Raw genomic sequence first — 27,773 nt, forward strand, 5'->3', positions numbered from 1 at the left:
CTCTCTCTCTCTCTCTCTCTCTCTCTCTCTCTTTATGTACAGAACCACCAATAGACAGGATTCCTCTCTCAGTGTACTATCAGTGGCACTAGATTAAGTCGTGTGTTTTAAATCGGCCGACATGCCCAGTGTTTGTTTTTCTGTATCCGCTGAATTCACCCAAATGAATCTACCACAGTCACGCAAAGTGTGCATGTGTGTGTGCTACGATATGGTCTTGCTTAACTGTGTTAAGACTTTATTTAGGTTGAGCTCTGATTGATTTAGATTTGGGTTGTTATGCAACTAAATCCCCCATTAAGGGCCTAAGCAGCCTCTAACCTTTTGACCTCGCACTCAAATGCTCAATCCCAGTACCGTTTTCCATCCAGAACCCTGCAGGCACAGATCACAAGGTTTACTAAAATGCTTCTTAATTGTTTCATAACTCACACCTTTGTTATCTACATGCAAGACTATTAAAAATGTTTAATTCAAAATCAGTAAAACTAACTGTAACAGTGTCACATGCCGATGCTTTACAAGCTATACTGCCACCTGCAGGGGGGGTGTCTGCAGGGTCACGAGACGTCTGTCTCTTGCATTGTGTGTGTGTGTGTGTGTCAAAGATGAAACATGAAAGGAAATGAAGGAGTGCAAGATTTGGAAGTGTTGAGAGAGTTCTGTGGTTCTGCTGTTGGCAGACAAATGTTTTCATTTGTCTACTCGCACTGTAATAATATACCTTGAAGTAGAAAGAGAGAGAGTGATTTGGCTAAAGTGGACATTAGATACATGAGTGCCAAAGAACTGTCTGTTCTCATCCTCCTATATTTCTTTTGCTCACACACTCGCTCGGGGATGGGAACTAAAACCTTCACCTCACTGTCTGTACTACTGTAGTAGGGGAAGCTGCTTTGAAACCGTATCTTATCAGGCTTAAAGCTACCCAGAATATGAAGTAGTTTAGCTACAGTCAAACTGCTAGTTTTAAACTACATTCAAATGTAGCATTGAGATTTGTAGTGTCACTTCTTTTAGTATAAAGAGAAAGAGTAGAAGAAGAGGGAGAGAGCTCTCCTGTCACTTTCAATGAAGAGAAAGTGTTATTAAAGCCTGTCAGCCACAGCACTAAGAGGCAGAACCCACATTAAAGTTCTTTTCAAGAAGAAGTAAGCAAGCGTGACCAGCGGATTAAAGGAACACAATCAAACACAGCAATAAGATCAGGGTACTCACACAGAGTGTGTGTAATATTTGTATGTGTGATAGGGAATCAAAGAGTCTAGAGGAAGTGCATTACGGGGGGCTGTCGGCACAGACCCTTCTCTTTCTCTCTTTACACACGCGCACACACAAACGTTACATTCAGGTCCTTGAGGATACAGTTCCTGCTTCCTCTTGTCTCAAACAATAGAAGCTCTATTACTGCCCCGAAATATTTAGAGACAGTGTGAGAGTTTATACAAAAGCTTTTGCATATTGTACAATACTGTATTTACTCTGTTTCTCTCTTTTAGCAATACATAATAACCAATTTAAAACTAATACTATACTTAACATCAAGTTTTATTTTTGCTTTTACACAAATAAAAATCTAACATTTTGGGAAGCCTGGACTAAAAATATATGGAGGCCTCTTCCTCTTTTAACCTTAGTTATTTTTAGACATTGCAAATCATCAGCAGTACACTTTGTGTTGATGCCTTTAGTTGCTCTGCAAACTCCAGAGTAATCGTTCCACAGAATATCCTTGTTAATATTTCAGAAGTCAACAGGAAGACCATTCCAGGTGCTCTTCCGTTTTTCCAGCCTGTAATGCTGTGGGTAGCTCAGCGGAAGACAAACGACATTCCAGCAGTCCAAACTTTTCAGGCATTGGGCGTAGACTATTATATAATCGCTTTGCCTTCAACAGGATCCGTGAATAATCACAAGCATATTTAAGAGCTCTTCCCAAATTTCAAAGACCTTTAGGTTCTTGTCCATCCACTCATGATAAGCAGTGAACTTACTTTGGAAATCTCTCTCTCCCTTTCAGAGACTTGGAGGGGATTTTCATTCCTAACCAATCGGCCAATGTGTGTTTTTTGTGTTGAATGGTAAACCAGGACTTCCACGGTATAAATCTTTAGATCCCTGATACATCCAGCAGTTGGCTTTTTATTTACCAAACTTACTGTTGAATTGAACTTTTAATTGAATAAATATTTCGAATTAAGACCCTCATATGTACTGTATTTCGGTAAAGGGGATGGGGAACCGTAAGAGGTTTTCTTAATAAGATTTAACAAGTTGACTGTGTTCTTTTGTAGATACTGTGGCTTATCTACAAACTCAACAATAGCACTATTCATCCTAGCAGCTGATCAAATGTTACATTCTCCATGGACAACACACTCATACAGTATAGTCCTCTCATATCCCATACTGTCCCTGACTGCCTCACTGGTCTTAGAAGATTTGTGTGCCTACATGTGCTTGACTTTGTACTGTGGTTAAGGAATATATGTATGATTCTATCTCTATATTTATCTTTTCCAAAACGGTCAGACTATTAATGCCGACAGGCATTTGGGTATGTTTTCTGTAATCTCACTTACACTCAAAGTAGAAGTGTGTTAGGGACTACGGGGTATTACTGTGTTTTATTGCTAAACCTACAGAAGATTAACGGCTACAAGCTTTAAAGTATTAGGCGAGAACTGACCATCCATGGATAAAACCCGAAATACACTGACTGTCATCATGTCTGTGTTTATAATAGAAAACTTTGACTTCCTTCCATATTCTGATGAACAAAACTCCGAATAGAAACCATTTTAAGCTACATTTTCTGAAGAAATGTTCTTTGTTGTTGTTATTGTATCTGAAGCTACTGGCCCAAGTAAAAAAAGTGCAGTACAGTACCCTCTCTGTTTTCTGGCTCAAGTCCCTCCTTTAATGAAAGTCTATGGGTTTGCTTATTGTCCACCGTGCAAAAAGTAAAAGCTAGTTGGTTATCAGCCAACATCAAATGACTTGACCTTCCATTCCATATCAATACTTTCATTCCGGGTGAATATCTGTGCGTTTCTGCCTGTCCCAGCCATCCCATCATGCACTGGTGTAGCTACCCAGGGAGTCTTGAAACATTAGTGAGGTAAAGGAAAAAAGGGAGGGAGGCATAGAGAAAAATGTGCAGTAGAATTGTTATAACTGTGTTAATGGGTCCCAGCTGCTCTGATTGGAGAACCAGAGATCGCAGAACATAGGGTCACTTTGTTCTAGAACTTACTGTCCTTGCATTCAGCAGAGATGCTGATGTGAGTAATTAACTTGTTGAATGTAATTACTTCAACTCAAAGCTAATGAGAAAATTATGAATGCTTGCAGGCCTTCTACACACAAGCCAAAGCACATTATTTAACAGTCCTTAACCTAAATCTAAAGTGACTTTACATTACCGTTTCATCAGCGTTTTGGATTTCTTAACGGATGCAGTTTAGTCAGGGGTTTTCTGAAGCACTGATGGCTTTAATATAATGGCGGTAACACTTTACATTATTACTCACTATTATGTCATTTCAGTTAGTTTTTATATAAAAGCATTCATTTTTTTTTTTTTTTTGATATACCCTCTACAAAGAGGGCATTCTCATATTTAGGTGAACTATCCCATTGAATGCTAGCAGGAGTTTGTTGTACTCCTTTATTTGATCTAAAGCACACCGTATTAGATTTGATTTCTTTTTAGCTAGTACCAGCAGCAGTCAGACCCTCTGCTTACAATGCCAGATACAGCTCAGACGGCTAAACATTTGCTTAGTGATTTACTTTTCTGTTTTAGTTGGGTGGCGTTCGCTTCACTGGCAGCAAGCGCACCTACCCTGTGGCTGAGATGCAGGGTTTTCCCTCCTTTTCCATTCCCTGTTCTTTTCAAGGTTCAGTATTTTTGCGCCGGTACAAACATCTGCGCAGTCTCATGGAGAAGGTAGGAATCCGGTCACACACTTACGGTTCGGAATCATGCAGAAACCATCCCACACACTTCCCCCCCTTCATCACGGGTGACAAGAAGAGAGGAAAAAAGAGATAATTGCAGGAAAGTGGGATTATTAGGCCATCAGCATCCTTTGAGACAGAAACTGCCAGATAAATGAAATCAGATGGAGAGAGAGAGAGTGAGTGAGCGAGAGAGAAAGTGAAGTTTAGCGAAAGGTTGGGAAGAAAATGTTAATTGTGCAGGTCAATAGTCCACCTTATTCAGTCGTCTTATTACTGGTGAAGAAGCCATCGAGTTAAATCGGATTAGACGCCATATTTAATTCGATGTGAATGAAAGCGAGGTTATGAGGAATGGAAATACAATCCTTTCAGTATGATGTATTGTTGTGTGTGTTTGTGTGTCTTGTCGGTTGATGAAACAATGGAAATGAGCTCCTCTAAAAAACCTTCTGTGAAAAAATATATAATTTAAACAGCACAACGTGTTGAAATGACTATAATCCCATCTCTCACAGTCATTTTTTAGGATTTTTATGCAAATTGACTATTTACTTTGGGTTGTTAATCTCATAAGTATAAACAACTAAATTAGTCACACCTCAAAAATAATTCACACTTTCAGTAAAAAAGATATAAACAGGTATTAACATAACAGTTTGTAAGCTTGTATGTGCTTTTTAAAAATATATATATTTAGGGACTTTGCCTGGACTCTATTTATTAGGATCCACCTCTTACCCCTTAATTTGCTTACACAGTTTTATTAGACTTCATTTAAAATTTGACCCGCTCAAAGCAACCCCGTCCATAAAACACTTTATTAGTTCTGTTTTGAAACTTACACCATTCTGATCAAATCTGCCAGAAGACTGCAGATCAAAACCAAGGCCATCTGAGGATGAACCGTGCAAGTCATCATGCGCTGGAAAGAGATGCTTAATGATAGCTGGCACTGCATGATATCTGGGCTTGTAGGTGTTACTGAGAGGCGGTCTGTCCCGCTCACCCCGAGGGCGGGAACCGAGCCGGTTCATTTGAGGTTGTTGTGATTTGCTTCATGCCAGATGATAGACAGCACCTGCCTCCCAGCTGTGCTCTCCTGGCCAGAGAAAAAGAGAGAGAGAGTTGATGCATCTGCGGCTTGTTTAAGGACAGAGCAGATGTTGTCTCCTCCTCTATTCCTCACTTTAACCATTAACTTCATTTCCTGTCTGGTTCTGTGCGCTTTGCTTCTGGGGAAAGATGGAGGGGGACTAAATGTGTCCAGGTGAATTTGGAGAGATAAAGGCACATTATTCAAAAACACAAATCATGCTGGTAATGACTCTCGTGGGACTTTCCCTCCGCTGGACGCTGATGTTCAGTAATTACTACTCTTGGCCCTGTACACACTGCAGGTAATTCACTTGTCACTACCTTTCTGATCATGTTCTTCGCATGCAGGTGATGCCTTTAAGTCATGTCAAAGTAGTCATGTTTATGAGGATGAACAGAACAATGTCATACTTACAAAAATTAACCGATCAATCATATACAGACACAGAAAAATTAAGAAACCATGTCAGAGACCATATTTATGGTTTTAAAAGGTCCTGGCCACATTTGCCCATTCGCCTCTACATACATCAAGGCCTCCTAATCATCCCCATATGTACTAATTGGTTTCGTAACTCTGTCTCCTCTCCACCAATAAACTGGTGTGTCGAGGGCATGCTGGCACAATATGGCTGCCGTCGCATAATCCAGGTGGATGCTTCACATTGGTGGTGGTTGAAGAGATTCCCCACTTCGATGTAAAGCGCTTTGAGTACCCATAAAAGCGCTATATAAATGTAATGAATAAAGTAAAATGATCAGTTTTGTTGACCTACTAATAACATCTCTCCCAAATGTTAAAAATATTGTTTATTGTTTATATATTGCATTTATTTGCAGAACATAAAAACTGGAAAAAAACAAGTTCATACTCACTTTCTGAGTTTTGTTCATCAGAATATGGAAGGAAGTCAACTGCCAGCAGGAGAAACAGAACATCCCGTTTCAGAAATAATTCATAACTAATGATGCTTTTATCTGTTTACTAAACAGAGAACAATATGGCCGTAACAGTCCCTAACCCAAATATAGTATATTAGGGACTTATCTAGTGCCTTCTGTGTACACTCTTCTCTAATCTTTTAGGGATTCACTCCTGTTCGTAAATCACTCGTGTACGTGGTCTTTGTTTCTTAAAGGTCCAGTCAGTCATTTCTAGCGGCAGGGTTGCTAATTGCAACCAACCGCTCACTCCACTCCACCCCTCCCCTTCCCTTTCGAAACACTACGACGGCTGACAGAACATGCGAATTACATGCAAGGAGACCCGCGGTGTGTGTAAGGTAATAAAAACATAACGCTTTATTGCGTAAGCTATTGATACACCTCTGAAGACATAGTTTATTATATTCCATTTCTATCAATAGATCATCCCAAAAATTACACACTGGACCTTTAATGCAACCTCTCTGATTCTCTCCCCTTTTTCCACATAAAGCTGTTTTTCATAAACTAGCCTGGAATAGCAGTCCCCGAGGCCTAGGCCTGAAACACTTGATCTCTCTGAGCCGTGTGTGTGTGTGTGCGGAGGCTGAAACGTTAGACTTTTTTGAGTTGCTGCCAAACAGATGCAGTCACATGCAGTTCCACTAGAGAAACCTCCATGGCTCACTCTCTTTCCCTCCATTGTAAGCCCTTATTCTCAGATCAGCCCTGAAATGATTGTGGTGAAGGATTTCAGCGTCTGATCTCTTGAAGAATATCAATTGTTCATATCAAGTGATTCGCACTTTACGAGTAGTGCTAAGTGCTCATACTTAAGGTTGAAGAGCTAAACAAACCCTTAACTCAAAGGATAAATCAACATAAAGTCCAAATTGAACCTTTATAAAGTTTGAAGTGCGTGAATTTTTGTAGTTTTATTCTCATCGAATTTCCTAGAACATGGCTTTGCTCAGTCATTATCAAGGATATCAAGCATTTCGTTTAACAGAATGTTCTTTATATCACGCATGTTTGCTTTCATTCATTCATGGGATATCTTTTATATTTCTTGGAATGGCTTGGTAGGCCTCCGATGAAGCCTGGGACCGCCCTGCTTCATGTTCCTCAGGGCATCTGTCTCATGTCAGTTTGAAACTGCGGAGAAAAGCTTCAACCTTTAGTGTTTAGAGTCGTGATGAACGGCAGACGTCTAGACAGGCCAAACTCCTCCTCAAGCTCCTTATCTCCACTAATACGATAAGGTGCACACATGCAGCCAGTCATTAAACCTCTGTACTCTCTCATTTACATGTGTGTTGTGTTTGTCTGGTTACATTTAGATGTTTGCGTGTTACTTCAGGTAGACTTGTGATATGGCTGAGGACCGATTTGGTTCGCAAATCTGTCATTGGCTAAAAAAGGACCACACCCCATTGTAGCAAGGTTGGTTGTTGTTTGACTCAGGGTCAAAGTTTATGTGTGTCCATGTATTTGTCTGAATGCTTGTCTGTCGTCCAGTGTGTAATGCTGTTTGTTCTTCTCTATTAGTTGTCTATTCGCTCTCATCTCTTTGTGTGGATGTATGTTCTGTACTCTCTTCACTTTCCTTGGCAACAGATTCTGTCTGCCTTCCCCCTCCTAATTCTCTCTCCCAGTTTTTTGGCAGAACCCTCTGTTCCCATAGCTCCTTCAGACTCTCTCTCTCTCTTTGTATCACTTTTTTCGCTTTCTGTGACACACAGTGGCATGTTTAAGTCATATGATCAGTTCAGTGGTTTTCTGTCGCACTATAAAACACAACATTACAACGACATGTATATGAATATGAGTGCTGCTTTATTCGTGTAGAAGTTGCTTCCATAGTGCTAGGGTGTCCTGGTTGGTTGCCAGGAGCTTGCTATATGTTTGTTAAGGTAACCCGCGTTTTCAGTTTACTTTGTCTTAATTTTACTTAAAGGAATAGTTCACCCAAAAGTGGTCACCATTGACTTGACAATGGTAAAAAATTTTCCTACTATGGGAAGTCAATGGGGGCCGGTGTTTTGGGGTGAACTATTCCTTTAAGATGGGTCAGCTTATTTTTACTTATTTTTTTGCAATTTTATTGTCTGCCAAGCAAAGTTCCTAAGCTTAATGCAATAGCACACCTCTCCTCTGCAAACCATACTATTTGTACGGATCATTTATAGTTGTAGAACAAACAGTGCGGGACAAAGTGTATGATCATATGAAATCTGGAATGTAAATCAGATCAGCAATAGTATCCCTAAAACTAAGTTATTCTTATTGCTTGTGTTTGATGCAAAATGAAAAGGTTATTCAACAGGCTATATGTTACAGGTCAACGCGTTCAAAGTGTGTGTGAGACAGAGAGATTTATACCTGGTATCCTGTGCAGCCCTAAACACACTGAACTATTGTGAAGCCTATTTAACAGTCACATCCTGTCTGGTTCACAGGGTATTCTGAGGACACACACACATCCATGAATGGATATACATCCTGCTGCATCTCGCCCGATGAAACGTTAGATAGTAACCCCAGAAAGTGAGAAGAATGATCAGTGCATGCAGATTTTTATTGACGCTAGAAAGTGAGGTTTATGGATGTGAAATTGTACACCTGTGACTGGTCTAAAGGGCCCAAATCACGTCACCTGATTTCTCTCAACACTGAGACTCTTTCATGCTTGTGTGAAGTGCTTGACCTCCTCCCTGCCGTGAGGAGCCCCCTATTGGTCAAAAGCAGAACAGACTTTAAAGATGCATCTCAGCAAGTTGTTTTTGGAGCAAGGAACTTGCACAAAAACATCAAGATAAAAAGATTGCTGGAGGTTTATACAGTATATCCATGGAAAGCTCCTGCAACCATATGGTGAAATGCTTTCATATAGCAGTATCGCAGTTAGCAATACTGAAAGTATTAAAATGTGGCAGTGGCTTTCACCAGTGTGAATGCCTTTGGACTGCATATATACAAACTAATTTAATAGCTATAGGGAATTAACAAAACAACTATGTTTACAAAGATGTTACATTTATTAAATTCTTTGCTGGATCTTCTGGATCTTACGAATAACCAGGATGTTTGTTTGCCTGCAGCACTTTGCCAGCTTTGGGTTTTTGATTAATATATTTTAAAGGTAATAAAATTAAATATAAAATGTCATTTCAATATTGATCGAATGGAATGATTGAAACACTCTGTTTGATTGATAATCCCAATTTCTTAAAATCTCATTATCCCTATGTCTGTCAATTCTCACAGTTCTTTGTGAAAGTGGTCCCTGGGGGTCCTTTCAAACCTGCTGTGGCCATCCAAACTTCTAAAAATGCCCAAATCACTTATCTTTTCCATAAGGGTGTAGTCATCTGCTTAAAGTGTGCGTTCCAGTTATCTACGTCAGCACCGTGATGGAGATGCAGGATTCATTTTTCTTTCTCTCCTGTTTTTTCTGTGTCTGTATGCATCTATTCTTTATTCTCTCTCTGTGTATGTGTGTATGTTGGCAGACTCTGGCTGCAGACGGGCACACAGATGGGTGACAGCCTGTGCCGAAACCACTCACACACACCTGCTCCTTCATACACAAGTGTGCAAACACATACACACACATACATTGAAATATGTACACGCATAAATGCACTTTTAAGAAACAGCTTGCTTTTAATGAAATAAGCATCGTAACCTCTCATAAACAAACTGAAGTCATCCCATGAACCCTCTGCGAGCTGCTCCCTAAAGCTCTTCATATGTAAGTGTAAGCAGATGTTTCTCTCACCGACTTTACAACATAATCCACAGCGCTCGCGGTAAAAGAGCCCAGCGCTGCACGTAGGGCTCCGAGACGTGTCCTCGAGCTACGAGACGCTTCTCATTGTGAGACTGAGCTGACGATGAGAAATAAATCATTAGAGCTGAAAGACAGTGGGAGAACGATGACTATTGGCTGATTAAAGAGTGTGGAGAGCAGCGGAGTGAGAGGCGGAGAGGATTAAGGCGCTTTGGAACACTTTAAGAGCATTATGGATTAAAAAAAGGTCAGAATGTTTAGCAACATAATGCTAAACCTCTTAAGCAAAACCCAACTGCATGCTGATAAACAGGGATGGGGGGATGAGGGGTTATAACATAGAAAAGAGAGGCTGAATGGGGTTATAACATCTGTTTGGTCAGAGAGACACGTGTTTAATAGACACCGAGGCATTCAGTTGACACAAATAAACACAGTTTAACAACCTCACGTGATTGCAAATGATTAAAATCCTTTTAAAGGATCAATCAACCAGTAATGGAAATTCTGTCTTCTATACACATCCATATCACTCCAATACCCATAAGAGAAGATGTGTCGGAAATCACAGATTGATAGAAATAATTGTTTCTTGTGAGTAGTCATATGTTTTTGGATTCATAAAGGGGATTGACAGCCCCAGTCCTTCATATTCATTTTCAATATTTGCATTTATTTTACATTCCACCGAATAAAGCAAGCGGTTTGAAATGACACTTACAAAAATACAGATGAAACACATCGAATGTAATGTATGGATGAATAGTGCCTCTGAGCGGTTATCAGAGCAGGTGTTCTGCCTGTGACGTTGTGTGTATTTACTTTTTTAAAGATTTACGTTTGCAACCTTTAACGCTTTATAGTCGGCACCAATCTGTGGGCATGTGTAACTTTTCTTACTGTGTCAAAAGATCACTAATGCACAGATTGCATCAGAGAGTGAAAGAGAGAGAGCGAGAGAGAGACCAGATGCCCTTGTCTGTTTAATGTAATGGGTATAGGTGTTTTCTAATCTATTGCAACTGATCTGTTTCTAGCACTAACAAAATGTGATAAAATTGATGTAGGAATAATTTTTTCAGTATATATAGAAATAGCTCATAAGGTAATAGAAACTAGGGGTGTAACGGTTCTCGGTAAAATTTTTTACAGAGTGGATCTTCACCAAAGGTTCGGCATTAGCTTGGACCGCGGTTCATATTAAATCTGACGACGCATTTATTAAATGGTTCGTTAAAAATTATAATGTGTTATAATTATAAACAGACTAAAAAAGTTCAGCTAATTTATGTTTGATGGATACACATTTGATACCTACAACAAATCAAATAACGATGACAAATAGGATTGACGTATGTTGTAATATGACCAGTCATTTTTGCTTTCATCACCCGGGTGTTGTGAGCGCGCGAGTGCAGGTGAGACCTGAACAGCACATGTTGATGTTTAAACTAAACATTTGAGTGCAAGATTATGCACAAGAAAACTCACTTGTGCGCTGTGAGAGGATCCGAAGCGAGCACGGGGAAAGTCTCAGACATGCCGCAAATATTGAGTCTTGCGCTTAAACGGACAAATTCACACACTAAGTAGGTCAGCATGCCCCTCTTGTCGACTATCTTAAAAAACACGGTAGGTTAAAGCGACACCTGCATATTCCTGCTGTCTGTTAAAAGTCAAGGAAATCACTCACTGCTTGTGACTCAATAGCTTCTGTATCTTCAATTATGATTCATCTTTATTTAATTAGTTAATATGCAATGTTATGTTTTATTTGATTACTTTAATCCATTTCTATACCTTAAAAGGTATATATACAGTATCTTATTTTATTTTCTGCTGTGCTCTGTTGTTTCATTGGTGCTGTTACTTGTAGCTTGATTATTTTATTTTTATTTGTCAGTAGTCCCTTTTCTCTGAACATAGCACAAACCGAACCGAAACTGTGACCCTAAAACCGTGACACAAACCGAACCGTGAGTAATTTGAACCGTTACACCCCTAATAGAAACATAACGCTTCATTATGTAAATTCTTTATCAAATGACAGAAATGCAATATAATATACATAACGTTGTCTTCAGATATGTAAGACAACGTTATGTATATTATATTGCATTACTGTCAGTTGATCCTCCAAATATTTTACACCTTTAAGACATTTTTTACCCCAAAAGGACAATTCTGTCATTATTTACTGTACTTCTGACTTTCTTTTCTCAGTGGATAAAAAAAGCACAAAAGGCTGAATGTTATTGGCATTGACAGTGTTGGTCACCATTCACTCCCATCGCATCTTGTCATACCATGAGAGTTAATAGTGACTCTTTGTCCCAACATAAAAATTTGGAGTTCTCTGATTCAGTATGCATGTACAGTAGGTTTGCAACATCATGAGGCTGAGTAAAATAATGACAGACTTTTTATTTTATTTGGAGAAAGCCTTTCTAAAAAGTTCAATTTCTCGGCATTTCAACGTTCGGTGAGATGTAACGCTCGGCAAACTGACATACTCTTAAAGTCCCCATGAAACGGAAGTTGTGATTGACTTATTTTCCGTATTGTGACGTATCCCAGTGAAACGGCTTCTGAAATGAGTAAAAAATGTGGGGCGGGGGTTTATTTTGCCCTTCCCTTTCGATTGTTTTGTTGTAAGTTGGGCCTGGAGGGGAAAGCTAAAAATACCTGGCCATTGGACAGTCTGTATAGTCCTACCTCTTTATTGTTGCTTACGTCTTGTGGTGAAGAGTTGTTGTTGAGAGGGGGAGATGAGCTCAATGTTTTTGATTAAAGTGCAAATGAATAAGAAAATGGTGTCCACGGATAAATCATCTATAATAATCACTGCAACGCTGTGCCACTTTCACATTTACACACTCTCAATCGCTTTTTGCCGTTTTTGTTGCTTTCGCGCTTAGCCTCATTCTCCTTACACAGAGCTGAATGCTGTATGTAAATGTCTGTGTGCTTTGTATAATACAACCTACGCGTTTTCCAGCAGCGTTCGTGGTTTTGGGTCTGTGTTTATACTGTGCATATATTGTATGTGTCCGCGTGTGTCGTCAGCTAGTTGGAATGTGTGTGCGCCGCCAATGCTAAAATGGCTGCCAAACACCAAAATGGCTGCCAGGATTCCAGAAAAAGAGAACGAGATGGAGACAACATGCTAAAGAGAGAGAAAGAGACACTCTCCCGCTTCTTTCAGTGTTTAGATTGCTGTTCTTTTGTTTGTGTGAGTGTATTTGTCCTAATCTCTACGCACTCTATCAAATCGTGCTGGCATGAGCCAGTGTGTTCCCTTATCACCTACAGCCAACCGATAAACCGCCACAAACACATGCTTATACACTCAGCCCGCCTGCCTCATCTTTATAAACTGTGTAGATAGCACACACACACACACACACTCTTTCATCCATATATACTTGAACACTGAGACTAACTCTTCATTTGTCATTTTTTGTGTTCACATATGTGAGCGCTGGTTTAAAAATATCTGCTGGCAGTGTTGTTGTGTCTAAGCATTGATGAATCCGGTGTAATGTTTAAACAGTGTTATTTAAATTTACAACGTTTGTTGATGTTGAAATACATTTCTCTCTCTTTGTTTCATGCAGAATCTGGGCAATCAGACAATTCCAGTCAACAAGGCGACTCGGACATCAAACCACCACCAAACGGTAAAAACATCACTGACTTTGTTACAGTTTGTCATAAAGACTCACTGAGCATTTTGCATGTCATAATAATGGCTGCATCAGATTTCCTGTAGCTCAGTGGTGAGAGCATTGCGTAAACAACACAAGGTTGTGGGTTGGATCCCAGGGGATTGCAGATACCTATGAATTTTTTTATAGGATAATGCAATGTAAGTCGGTTTGGATAAAAGCGTCTGCCAAATGCATAAATGTGAATGTAAAGGTCCAGTCAGTAATATCTAGCAGCAAGGTTGCAAATTGCACCCAACCACTCATTCCACCCCTACCTTTCGAAACTCTACAATGGATGACAGAACATGGTGAATTACATGTAAGCGGACCCACGGTGTATGGAGATAGAAATAGCTCAGTCTAAGGTAATAAAAACATAATGCTTCATTGTGTAAGCTCTGAAGACATAGCTATGTACATTATATTGCATTTCTATCAATAGATCATCCCAAAAAATACACACCGGACCTTTGTAGTGATAGCTCACCCAGAAATAAATATTCTGTCATAATTTACACTTCCTCTTGTTGTTTCACACACTTCAGTATCGAGGGCAATTCTCGCTATTAACTACGACTTTTACCCAATAAACTCTTAATCTGATCTATTATTTATAGTTAGTAAGGCAGTTGTTAGGTTTAGGTTTTGGGTAGAATAAGTGCTATATAAGAAGTAATAAACAGCCAATACGAAAACAATATGCTTGGAAATAACAACTAGTTAATAGTGGGAATTGCCCCATGTACTAAAGTGTTACCGACTTTTCTTCCGCAGAGCACAAAAGAAGATATTTTGAACAATGTTATTAACAGGCATTAATTTGTCCATACATAAATGTGTCATGAACATTCACGGACGGGGCCGTGACAGAGAGAAGAACCCAATTGCAGGCAGTGGAAGGTGGTGGGGGAAAACAAAGACTTTATTACAACATAAAACAAACACTCACAATGGGGAGAACACTGACGCGACTAAAATACAAAACTGTAAAACAAAACACTTGCCACGAGGGGGCAAAAACTAAATAAAGACAACGTCTTAACACGCAAGGTGAGGCAAGGGGAGGCGAGGCGAGGCGAGGCTAAACACATGGCACGATTAACGGTACACCACACACGTACTAGGTAGGTTGAACACGAACACGGAAACTAGTACAACAAACGAGCACCAGACAATAGACATGAGGGCATTATGTAGGGAGACTAACAAAGAAGTTAACAATGGGCAGGTGTGGGTAATGAGACAAGCGGGCAGTTAACGAGGAAACGAGAGGGGTGGGGCCAAAAGACGAGACCGGAGAGAACGCATATTATGTCATGCTTGACAATAATATGTTTCTCTCCACACCAAACATGTGGCCCTGTCATGATCCTGCCACTAGACTAGGAAATCAAGACATGAGAAGGCAGAAGCATGACAAAAAGTGAATGGGTGCGGGCGGTGTTTGGTAACCAACCTTATTTCTGTTCTACACAAGAAAGAAATTCATACAGGCTTCAAATGACAAGAGGGTTATTAAATGATGACATTTCTTTTTAGGTGAACTACTGTCAGTAACCAAACAGTTCTCATCCCCCATGGACTCCCATTGTATTTATTTTCCTTTGGCAGTAAATGAGACCTGTTTGGTTACTGACATTCTTCCAAATATATTCCTTTGTGTTCAGCAGACCTAAGAAATTTACACAGGTTTGGAACAACATGAGGGGGAGTAAATTATGACAGAATTTTCATTTTGGGGTGAACGATCACTTTAATGGAGTACTTTTGATGGTTTGTTGTCCTAAATCCACCATTTTAGTTCTTGCTAAAAATGAATCCTACTCAACCTCATGTTGTGTAAAATACTACAGTATGTTGAGATATGAGCTTTGTGTTCAAAGATAATAAAAGCTCTTAGGTCACATGACATATGGAACAGGCAATGTCATTTTTTGTCAATGTCGCCAAACCTGACGCTACACTGACATCTCTATTTTTAAAGCATGCTTTGCTAAAAAGGATTATTATTGTATTTTTGTCAAAACCTAAAAACCTCAAAGACAGCACACACATGGAACGATATGAGGGTGTGTAAATGATGATAAAATGTTAACTTTTGAAAGAAAAGATTGCTTTAATGGATTACTCGAAGTTGTTGAACGTTAACAAATTATGTAAATCATTGTTGTTATCTGTGTCCTGTTTGCAGTGTTTTTAAGGCTATTTCACAGTTTTTGCTCAATGCTGTGTTACTGGTGTCTTTGAATATTCCTTAAGCACACAGTCAAGGCTCCAGTGAGTGAGGAATATGTTTATGTTCTCCGCAGGACATCTGAGTTTTCAAGACTGCTTTGTGACTTCGGGGGTTTGGAACGTAGCCGAGCTAGTACGAGTGTCTCAGAGTAAGAAACAGACACACACTACTGTCATCACTGTTTTTAGGATTTTATAGGCCATTGCTTTTTTCCATCATACAGTCCACTTCTCCAGTTTAATTTTAAAATTGTATCCCTCTCGTCTGCAGCCCCAGTAGCAACAGCGTCAGGTCCCAATTTCTCCCTTGCCGATCTGGAAAGTCCAGGTTACTACAACATCAACCAAGTAGCACTCGGCAGACGTTCACTCACCTCTCCACCATCCACAAGGTAAACACGTATACTACACACAAGTACACGTCTTACCTTACTTGCCAACTTCATTTAAAGCCTCTCTTCTGTGAAAATGTGATCTGTCTTATCCTCCATTTGTCTTTCCTTCTTTTTCTCCATCTCTGTTGATCTCCGGTGCTGTAGGTCGGAGGTGGAGCTGTACGCCAGTCTTCCTCGGAGGTCTGTCACATACTTCACTTCATCATTTTCTGTGTTCTTCTCTAAGTGTCTGCAGCAATGTGTCACTGAGATGTTGATTAACGTTTCTCTCTTTATTTGCAGTTCTAACAAGCGCAAGTCTATAGATGACAGTGAAATGGAAAGTCCTGTTGATGATGTGTTCTACTCCAGTCGTTCTCCAGCCGGCACCAGCTCCCAATCCAGTGGTTGGCCCAATGACGTCGATGCAGGTGAGCATCACACAGACACACACATACCTATACACACACACTTCCTTTTCCACTTGAATGGTGCTGGTGCCAAGCATATTTTCTCTCAGAAGTCAAACAATGAACGTAACAGTTTAAAAAAGGACACTCAGTGTAATATAAAAAAATACATTGAACTACTATAAACTTAAAGAAGAAAAGTAACACAAACAAATGTCATGAAATCTATTTTGTTAGGTAATAAAAACTGTCTCTGACCGTAGAAGCGTCTAGTTTATCAGTAACAGGTTCGCAAGGCCAATGGCAGTGTTTCTGACCCAGATGTCCGATTGGTCATCAGTACCATGTCCCTCAACACAGCATCTCTCTCTCTCTCTCTCTCTCTCTCTCTCTCTCTCTCTCTCTCTCTCCCTTCTTCCGTTGCAGTTCAGCACCATTTGACGAGTGTTCAGGAGAGGAAGATAAAACATGAGAACGATGGCGTGCAGTTCCCATACCATGGTTAGCACACACACACACACTACACATGCAATCACACGTACAAGTAGGTTTTTGTATGAAGCTCAAGGAAATGAACAGAACATTAGGAGAAAGACAGTGTTCAGTTAGTGTGTTAAAAAAATATAACTCATTTAATGTGTTTTATGTCACAATGAAAAACTTACCATACTTCAGGTTTGGAATGTATATAAGTAAGTAGCTTTGAGTTTTTCAATTCATGGACCTTCTCCAACAAAATAATTTGATCGTCTGCTCAGTGAGAGTTCATGCAGCGGGTGATCCACGTTGTCAAGAAAGAAACTAAAATCTGCTCGGCATAGAAGAGAAGAAAGTTAAATGATGCCGGAAGCAATGAAAAATTCTGCTCTAAGAAAAAAACCCATGAATTTACCATTAACAGACAATTACCTCACGGAAATCCGTTGACTTAAACCCTTCCTTCAAAATATATTTTTTCTGTTAAAAAGGTTTTGATGGAAAAATAATTTCTGCATATTTGTTATTTTTAAATGTCAAAAACCAAACAAGTGTGCTTTACTATATGAGCACAGTTTATGTTATTTACCTACAAGTTGTTCTTTAAATTTTAACGATAAATAAAAAGAGAAACATTTGTGGTCATTGGATCTGTTCCACATTGGTGGAATGATCTACCAACTGCTACAAGATCAGCAGACTCTGTTGCCATCTTTAAAAAACGCCTTAAAACGCATCTCTAACGTCAACACGCCGCTGATTGATTTTCCTAATTCTCTTCCCTTTCCTTCTTTATAATAAAAAAAAACAAAAAAAAACTTTCTAACCTCACTATTCTTAGCTTTTTATACTGTGCTAGGCTTTTATGGACTAGTTTGATGCACTTATGTATTTTGTGGCCTATGTTGTTATAATTGCTTCCAATGTTTCCTCATCTGTAAGTCGCTTTGGATAAAAGCGTCTGCTAAATGACTAAATGTAAATGTAAATGGTCATTTTGGATTGGAAAATGACTTAAGCAGGATTTAAACTCGCCCACACATAAGATCATCTAGACAACATAATGGAGCCCGTTCCTATGTCCCTTCCTGAATATTACTTTCAAGGGGCCTTAAATTCTTAGCAACGTCCCTGAATGAAGCACACAAGCGACACACAAATCCTTGTAGAAACAAACGCTGAGAAGATGCACCGCTCACAGGTGCACCTCCTGTCAATGTATTTACCACACACACATGCACGCACGCACACACACACACACTCAATCTGTGTTCACGTCCCAGATGGTGCTTCTGTGTGTCTACAGTAGTGTGAGACATCTGCTCTGTGTTTGTATGTGAATGTCATAATCAGAAAACAATTCTCTTCGTTCCACACTTCTAAGGGTTTTTAAGGGAAGGACAAGACAATTCCTTCTCTTTTGACGACCGTTACTTTTCTGTTCAACTTTCTCTGACCTCATACACTGTTCCCTAATCTGACGTGGCACCTGATCACATCATGCCGTAATTTTAAGACTGCTAAAGATATATGTGCATATGTGACGTAATCGTTCACATTTTAATGCAGTGACACTCCAACACTGTTGTGTGCATGTGTGGTCGTACAAATTTGTAATAAATATACACGTATAGACTTGACACTTTCACACTTATCTGCACACTCCCACACACGGATTTAAGCAGAAATGGGATTTAATGCTTTGTAAACTAGAGGTGAAAAATAGCATCAAACCGAATTGAAGTTTAATATTATGTGCGTGTGTATGAGTAATGCTGAGCAGTGAGTGCCAAGGACTGTGGGTGTGTATGTGTGTGTGTTTTATTTGGTTATCTGCCAGTTATGAGCCATCCCTGCTCTGTTATCACTTTCTCCTACAATTTATCACCTTTTCATGTTATTTTCATCTTTCTCTCTTTCATCTTTCCAGTGATGGATTGAACCAGTTGAGGTGTTGCTAATTTAACATAGTTATAAAACATTTACTGAAGACTAGGGCTGGGCGGTATATACCGGAAGAGAATTTTCTGTACGGTTTACTTTGGAAGCATTCGGTGGGTAGCTCTGTTTTTACACAAAGAAAATATGAACAATCGTGCAGTTATGCCATAATGCACAAAAAATTCTTTTCAATTTCTAGCAAAAGTAACTATATCATAATATCTATACGTGACTCGTACCACATTTTGGTTATACCGCCTATCCCACTGGAAGACTGTTTCAAATTATTTCATCAGTTAGCATAGCTGGGATAGCTATCACATTTCTCGAAACGTTCGAAACAAGTCAAGACAGCCGATTATATCACATCAAGTTAAAGTTTCGATATCATACAGCAGGTCATGTATGGAGCAGATATCTGTGCTGTGAGTTGAGCAAAGCAGCCATTGTAGAACGGTGTTAGATTGGTGTGTGCTGTGCCCTGCTGTTGCTGCTGTTGTTGACGTTTGGTTTCTGGCAGGGTTGTCCTCTCCTGGGTCTCTAAAGAAGCCAGCGGGGAAATTCGATTTCAGCGCCCTGTCCGCACAGACGAGGTCCCCCCGAATGGCCTTCACACACCACCCGCTGCCCATGCTGGCAGGCGTGAGACCAGGTGAGACAATCGCACCCCAGCAGGGAGAGAGAGAGACAGCACGAAGAGGGAGAAGGAGGGGTTTGATGTCATCGCAGTGTAGACTTATGACTGCTCCAGAAGATCTGTCCAAAATTGCCTTCAGATTGGCATTTGATGGAGGGCTTGGATTGGCTGGGCACCAGGGACGCTAGATAGTCACTAGCTGCTGTAGTTCACGAGGGACAACATCCATGCACATACCCTCTGGTTTCTTTCCTTTGTCTCTTGTCATCTTTTCATCCACAAATTCATCTTTTTACCATGTACCATGGATGTTTTTCTTTGTCTATATGCAGTGTTGGCACTTGCATTCTGATCATCTCCAAATGTGGATTAAACGATGTGATATCAAAAAGTTTTGGGCCGTATTCACACCTGTGTTTAGCTATGTATACTTGTGATCAGATAACTGTAAACTACTAATCGTTTACTCACCCTCTTGTCATTACAAACCTGTATGACTCTCTTTCTTCCGCAGAAGCACAAAATAAGATATTTGTTAAAACGTTGGTATCAGAACGGCCACCATTCCATTCTATTGTATGGACTCAAAACCAATGCAAGTGAATAGGTGGAGTTAAAGGGATACTTCACCCAGAAATTCTGTCATCATTTACTCGGATTCCAGTTGTTCCAAATCTGTGTAAATGTCTTTGTGCTGATGAACACAGAAAAATATATTTGAAGAATGCTTATTACCAAACAGATCTTGCTCCCTATTGACTACCATAGTATGAAAAATCACTTGATAATTTTTTTCCCTGTTGAACACAAAAGAAGACATTTTGAAGAATGTAGGAGCCAACTGTTCTGGGGCACTTTTGAGTACCATTGTATTTTTTCCTACTATGGGAGTCAACGGGGGGAGGTAATCTGTCTGGTTATGTGTATTCTTCCAAATATATTTCTCTGTGTTCATCAGAACAAAGAAATTTTTACAGATTTGGAACTCAAAGGTGAATAAATGATGACTGAATGTTCATTTTTGGGTGAAGTATCAGTTTAATAACATTTTTCAAATACAGTTAGGTCCATAAACATTGGGACGAAGCACATTTTTTGTTATTTTAGCTGTGTGCCAAAATGTATTCAAGTTACAGTTTTATAATGGATAGTGTCTTAAAGTGCACACTCTCCGCTTTATTTTGAGTGTATTCACCTTAAATAATTTCTTCATAAATGAAACATGTTACAGGTCTGGAGTTGATTCTGTTAGAATCAACCATTATTCTACGTTTGCATTTGGAAGTTGTTGCTATGAACTTACATCATGGGGTTCAGGGAGATCTCCATGCAAGTGAAACAGACCATATTTAGATTTCAAAAACATAACAAATCCATCAGAAAGATCCCAGGAACATTAAGAGCGGCCAAATCAACAATTTGTTACATTCTGAGAAAAAACAACACACTGGTGAGCTAAGCAAACAAAAAATTCTTGGCCGTCTCTATAAGATAAAAGTTGTGGATGATGACATAATCCTCCCCAAGATAAAGAAAACCCCCTTCACAACGTCCAGACAAGTGAAGAATTAATCCCGATGCTTCTGTTACATCACCAAAAAACACCAGTGACCCAGGGCCTTAGGAAGTCATGCATGGAAACTGAATCACACTGCCTGAACACTATTTTACTGAAGATGTTGTCTGCTTATATCATTAGATATTCCAAGCCTTCTCCGTGATTTTATTCCTGTTAGTTTACGCAAGTTGATAACTGCTTTTTTAGAGCTTGTTCAGCTATTTTAGAAATCGAATCTACCCATCCTACCCTTGAGGCGTATGCACCTTGTTGTAAACCCTATGTTGTTGTCCTTGTCTTTTCTTTATTGTTTATTCATTGACATATTTACCTCTTGTTCCGTATTGTCCAGAAGTTGTGAAGGTGTTTTTCTTTATCATGGAGATCATATCAAGATCATATCATCGCCAAGCAATTTAACAGATTGGCACAATATTATAAAATGTGCAGTCCCAAGTGTGCATTTTACAACAGCTCAAACCTGTCTCATCCAATTAGAACTAAGGAATCAAACCTGTCTTGCTTTTACGTCTGAATAGAGTAGTTTTAATGTGCTGTTTCCCTCCATTCCCAGGACACCTGTCCTACAACTCTTTGTGATTATAGGCGATCGTTTAGCGTAAACAACTGCCGAACAGTTTGCGAAACGTTCATCCACTGTCACAGAGCTGAAGTTCTTGATTCGCTGCATATTAAAACTCCCTTGTGAATCACTCTGGATTATTTGTGGTTGAGGATCGAGAGAGAGGCAGGGGTTTAGAAACGGGAGAAGCCATGAGGGAATGTTTAGAAAGCTCCCCAATGCGGAACAGATGCGTGACCGAGAGAATCTTATAAAAACCGCATGTTGCTTGTTACAGACATGCTGTCATTCAGATTGGCACTGGACAAAATGTGATGAAGAAGCAAGCTTGTGTGTGTATGTGTGGGTGCTCTTATCAAGCTCCTCTTGGCAGATGGATTCGTAGAGCTTTAAACGGCACAAAAATCCCTTCAGAAAACATGTGATATTCATAGGCATCGGTCTCACAGGCCGCTCAAAACATCTTCATTCCTACCCAAACGGGCAAGAGAGAACTACTCAAAGTTCCCTTCCGTGTTGTCGACCTTCCCTGACGTCCCAGATGTTTAATCCCATCCGAGGGCTCTGGGAAAACCTCAGAATTGCTATCCGTTCGGGTCCGGCTACAGCCGGCAGGCCCTAATCAAGTAAAGGTCAGCGAGACGGAGAGCGCCGGCTTTAAATGGATTATACGTGCATGTGATTATGGAAGTTTTTCTCCGGCAGACGCTTCTGGTTAGAATGTTTACGTAGAGCTGAAAAAGACAGTGGAAAAAGCAAGGTTTGCGTTAGGCCGGGGAAGAATGCGCACGCGGGAGAGACAGCGGTCTCGCTGCCGTTTCTAATGCGTTTGTATGAGTTATGGATGGATGTTGGCCGCTGTTTTGAAAAAGATACTGTGGTTTGCTTTTGTGAGTGATGAATAACTCCAGGGGAGATTGAGAAGATACCAGCTTTGTGTGTCAGTGCTTATAAGTGCATTTGCATGTGTGTGTGTTTGTTGGCACCCTATAGCGCCTGGCTCCTGCCCAGTACCTAATGAGATTAAGGAGGACCGAAAAAAAGAAGGAGAGGAGAAAAAGAGGGAGCTAGAGATATAAAAATGGAGCGACCGGTTGAGATGGATAGAGAGAGCATGAAAGAAACTCTGAAATGCTATTTAAAGGAATAGTTTACTCAAAAATAAAAATGTAGTGTCTCTGTTTACCATACAATCAAACTGGGGTTGTCAAGCTCTAAAATGAAATGTGTAAACATTTGTAAAGGAACAGTTTATCCTAAAATGAAAATGTTGTCATCATTTCTTTGTTCTGGTGAACCCAGAGAAAGATATTTGAAAGAATGCTTGTAACCCAACAGTTGGCCACCATTGACTACCATAGTTATTACTTTATAAATTAAAATGGTGACCAAGATCTGTTTGGTTACAACAAGCATTCGTCCAACTATATTTCTCTGTATTCATCAGAAAAAACTCGAGGATGAGTACCTTTTATATTTGGGTGAACTGTGCCTTTAAGGAAAGAACCATATTATGAAATCAGAGAAGGTTCAAGGATTTAGGTTTAAATATGAAAACACAACATCAGAAAAGCAATACATTGTGCATTTCATACATATTTGCCTCACTTCCTCTTTCCCTTTCTGTCTTTCTCAGGAAGTCCTCGTGCCTCGGCCTCTGCCCTTCATTTTCCTGCCCCCTCCATCATCCAGCAGTCCAGTCCATATTTCACCCACCCCACCATCCGCTACCACCACCATCAGGACCCGCTCAAAGAGTTCGTGCAGTTCGTCTGTGCCGACGGCTCAGGCCAACCGGGGACACAGGTAAAGCACACCATCCTCATGACTCACACCGCGCCAACGGATGGGACACACAGATACGCACATCTCTGCTTCTGATCTTCTCTCTAACTCTCCATGATCTAACACATGACAGTCTCTGTTTTCTTGTTTAGAGGTGGATTTCATCTCTTCATTTTTTAAGGGTCATGAAACGCTCATGTTTTTCAAGGTTAACATCTTGTGTTTCACATGATGGAAGACACAGTAGCGTGTGTTGTTTTATTTCAGGGGAAGCGATCATGTGGGTTTGATGTGGATACATTCGATTTAAACTAGATGTGAGCATATATGTCTCGTCTGTATTTCTAGATATTAAGGTTTAGAACATCAGGACAGATCAATAAAAGCAATACAATTATTATTCGGTGAAAACTAAGCAGGGACAAACCTGTCTTCTGATTATGCCTTAACTTCAAATAGTACACATTCCACGTTGTTTTAGCATACTCAATACATTTAAGTACTCAATCCGGTTTGTAAAACAAAAATGGCTGCGTTTATTTTATTTATAACTTTTCCAAAATTGTGAAGGATCCGCGTCCTGGTTACATCTGGGGTTTCATGACACCTTAACACCCCAGCGTGGCATTTACTTTGAGTGTCTGTGTGCGCTTGTAACATTCTCTGTGACGTTCTTTTATGTATTTGCACGCCTGCTCATTTCTGTATCTGTGTGCCTCTTTCATCCCCTCATCATCTGTGTGTGTGTTGTGTGTGTGTATATCTGCAGCCTAACGGGAGCGGTCAGAACAAACTGCCCGGCTCTTTCTTACTGCCACCTCCTCCGGTAGCGCGGCCGGTGCCGATGCCCCTGCCCCTGCCCGAGCACAAACCCTGCCACACACACCCTGACAGCGGAGTCGGCTCCCCGGCCTCGCCGTGTAAGTGTCCGCTCAAAGCACCAGACCCACCAGAGCCTTCGAAACCGCCCCACACGCCGTCCTCAAACTCTCTATTAGACAAAATAAATGTAAGCTCAAAACATATTTACGCAAATACCTGAAAATAGCATAGATACGCAAGCACTTTATTCCACGAAGCAAGTAGCAAGTGGTGTTTGTGTTGTGTGTATTCATCAATAGTTGTGTTTTTCAGCTTGGAGAAAATCTTGCTAAAATTAAGATGTCGACATGTTTGTATTGATTCAAGCCGGATTAATGGCTCGGTCACTTTAAAGTAACCCTTGAGGACCGTGGTTAGTTACGCTACAGTAAAGCAAAACACGTGTTATTTGCGAACAAAAGCAGCACACGCTGTGTTGGCTTTGGCATCCCCGTTTGCGTATTTGCGTAAATTATGTTTCTGGCATTAGATGCCCTGGTCTTGTCCACCTGACTTTGTTTTTTGTTTCTTTATTTTTCTCATACTATCCCTCTTTCATTCTTTTTCATTTTGTTTTCATTTGTTTATTCGATTGCAATCAGCCACGGTTTTTGCAATCGAATGGGGATGGAGACGCATCGCTGCCTCCCATTGGCTGAAACAGTTTTCAGCTTCCCTCCTCATCGCTCTTGCTTTTCATTTTTCTGTCCTAAATTTTTCTATCAAGAGATCAAATTCAGTGCAGCTGGCATGGACTCCACAACAGCAACAAAAAACAACAAACGAAACAATGACGCCCCACATTTAGCGGGAACGCATTTCCATTGACACATCAAGCTAAACACAGAAAGGAAATGTGTGGACGTGCTGGTGAAGGTATCTGTGATGTGTCTGGCAGTGTGTGAGAGCGGCCGGTGCTGGGTTGTTGGTCTTTGCTTGGGATGTGTGTGTGTCGGGTGATGGCATCAGGGTCGGCGATCAAAAGGAGGAGCCTGGTTGAGCAAACCTTTGACAAAAAGGCCATCCCACTTTTTTCCCTTTTCACAAGTCAACGTTCTTTTTCTTCATGTGTTAACTCATTCATTCATATCTATGGAATGGTGTATCAGTCTCAGCCTGTCGTAACACTTCATTTTATTGCCTTCCATCTTTTCAGCGCCTATTTCAGCTTTATCCTCTTAAACAAACTCACATATTATCTTATTTGAAAACACTCTCCTCTGATCTTATGGAGTCCTCTGCGCACAACTGCCCTGAATTTGATCATTTTGGTGCACACTCAATTTTTATTTGATTTATTATCCTCTTTTTATCCCAACGCATTAGTTGAATTTACTTAATAAGTAGTTTATCTCATTTTTGTAATACATAACAAAAACATTTTCAATATTGCAGCACCAGTAAAACAATATGACAATTTGGTGTTTCTACTAGTACAAAAAGTGACATTATTTATAAAAAATGTTGTTCTTATTGAAATATTTTAAATATACAAAGCAGCCAACAGAACTATGAATGCTGACAGATGTGTGTGTGTCCCAGCAGCATACCCAGCGTCAGGCTCCACAGCTTCCAACAGGTTTGTCGGCATCGGAGCACGGGACAACTTTCTGAACATCCCACAGCAGACTCAGGTAAATGCACACATATATGTGACCCTGCACCACAGTCATAAGTAACACGGGTATATTTGTGGCAATAGCCAACAATACTTTGTATGGGTCAAAATATTAAAAGATTTAATGGCAGAAATCATTACGATATTAAGTAAAGGTCATGTTCTATCAAGATGTTTTGTAATTTTCTACCGTAAATATATCAATACTTTATAGATGCAACTAAATCGTGAACGAAAATGGACGGAGACACACCTAAAATCGCTCTTTGGGAATTACCTACTCAAGTTTGGTATCTATGTAAAGCTTTTGAGTTCATCTACTCTCCACAATGTCATTACAGCGTTAAGCCAATAGACAGTGTTAAAACATGTCTGTTCGTCTTAGCAACGCCCTGCTACAGCGCCTCTGCTGGACAACTTTTCTCAATATATTTCGATTTTTTGCTTCTTTAGATTCCAGGGTTTCAAACAGCTGTATCTCGGCCAAATATTGTTCTATACTAACAATCAATGTAAAGCTTATTTATCCCGCTTTCAGATGATGGATAAATCATCATTTAAAAAAATATTTCCCCCATGACTGGTTTTGTGGTCCAGAAGGGTGTAGCACCTTTACACATTTATAACGGACACTGACGTAGACACACCTGTCATCACCATGACAAAATTAAATAAGAAAAAGGAGCAAGGCAAATTAATGAATGAAAATATGTTAAAAGGATTCTCTGTGGTGGTTGACTGCTTGGCAAAGATGTGACACCAATGTTATGTTGAAAAGAAACCCACACTATTTCTTTAAAATCACAATCTTTCCGATCAGTCAGTCCGTCAGTCAGCTGGTTTTGATCAGTGGTAGGGAGCTCTGTTAAGTGCGTGTGGTTGGTAGTAGTCAGCGGTCTTCTGGGGGTTTGATATGGGACGCACTGCTCGTTTCAAATGGATTTTGTGGCCACGGTCCCACTCGCACCAGCTATGAAAACCGCAAGCACTTCCAAAGAGAAGCATACACATGGAAACAATTGTTTCCTCCTCTTCGCTGATTTTAATGTCACAGCTCATTCCAAAACCAAATGTTGTATGATTCATGAGGCCTATGATGAATGTTAGAAAGTGAGTAATTTGAGGATGTGACTTCACAAAGTTTACTTTATTAAGTGCTGCATATTGCATATTTAATTACGAAAATGGCTTACAAAATTTAATTCGTAATTTGAAAATGACTGAATTTTGTCATAATGCTCCTATTAGTAACGATAGCATTAAAAAATTGTTGAAAACTAAATTGTAGAGTTGTTAGAATTTGTTGTAGTTGTGACAGATGTTTTCTCTGCCAACTGGCGAGTTTTAATTTGCCAGAATTAGTTCATTTTAGACCCTGCATGCGCATGCATACTGCAGATGGATGTGCTGTACCCGATCGAGAATTGATCTAGTTTGCATGTGTGGAAACTGGCAAACGTGCAGATCTATGCGAGAAAAAGTCTGACACAGAGGCGAGAAAAGAACAGAGGCGAGAAAAGAGAAAGCTAGAGTCACGTCCCGACTGTCTGGTTGCCCTCAGCAACCAGACATGATGTCATAGGCAGTTGAACATGAACTTCAACAGGAGGGAAGTTAAGAAAAGGATGAACACTACTGGCAAGGATTGTAGTGAGAAAGAAAGAGCAAGAGACAGCGAGCAAGTTAAAGTAAAGGGAGAGAGAGAGAGAGAGAGAGAGAGGAGAGAGAGAGAGAGAGAGAGAGAGAGAGAGGAGAGAGAGAGAGAGAGAGAGAGAGAGAGAGAGAGAGAGAGAGAGAGAGAGAGAG

The 27,773-nt window shown here is 40.1% G+C and overlaps 1 protein-coding gene across 12 annotated transcripts in view; it reads left to right on the forward strand.

The window, feature by feature from the left end:
• Positions 1-27,773, forward strand: part of nfixa (nuclear factor I/Xa) — a 72,277-nt gene that overhangs the window by 42,629 nt on the left and 1,875 nt on the right. For 4 of the 12 annotated variants that reach the window (XM_079462775.1, XM_079462782.1, XM_079462780.1 and 1 more), the window contains 10 exons: positions 13,396-13,458; positions 15,798-15,872; positions 15,995-16,115; positions 16,263-16,298; positions 16,401-16,528; positions 16,934-17,008; positions 19,446-19,577; positions 23,340-23,509; positions 24,258-24,408; positions 25,892-25,983. In XM_079462775.1, coding sequence (XP_079318901.1) covers positions 13,396-13,458; positions 15,798-15,872; positions 15,995-16,115; positions 16,263-16,298; positions 16,401-16,528; positions 16,934-17,008; positions 19,446-19,577; positions 23,340-23,509; positions 24,258-24,408; positions 25,892-25,983 — 1,043 coding nt within the window. The remainder of the gene's footprint in view (positions 1-13,395; positions 13,459-15,797; positions 15,873-15,994; positions 16,116-16,262; positions 16,299-16,400; positions 16,529-16,933; positions 17,009-19,445; positions 19,578-23,339; positions 23,510-24,257; positions 24,409-25,891; positions 25,984-27,773) is intronic. The other 8 variants (XM_079462779.1, XM_079462781.1, XM_079462784.1 and 5 more) reach the window with 5 other exon arrangements.

The sequence above is a fragment of the Barbatula barbatula genome (assembly GCF_947034865.1).
Source record: "Barbatula barbatula genome assembly, chromosome: 8".
In the NCBI taxonomy this organism is placed as follows: domain Eukaryota; kingdom Metazoa; phylum Chordata; class Actinopteri; order Cypriniformes; family Nemacheilidae; genus Barbatula; species Barbatula barbatula.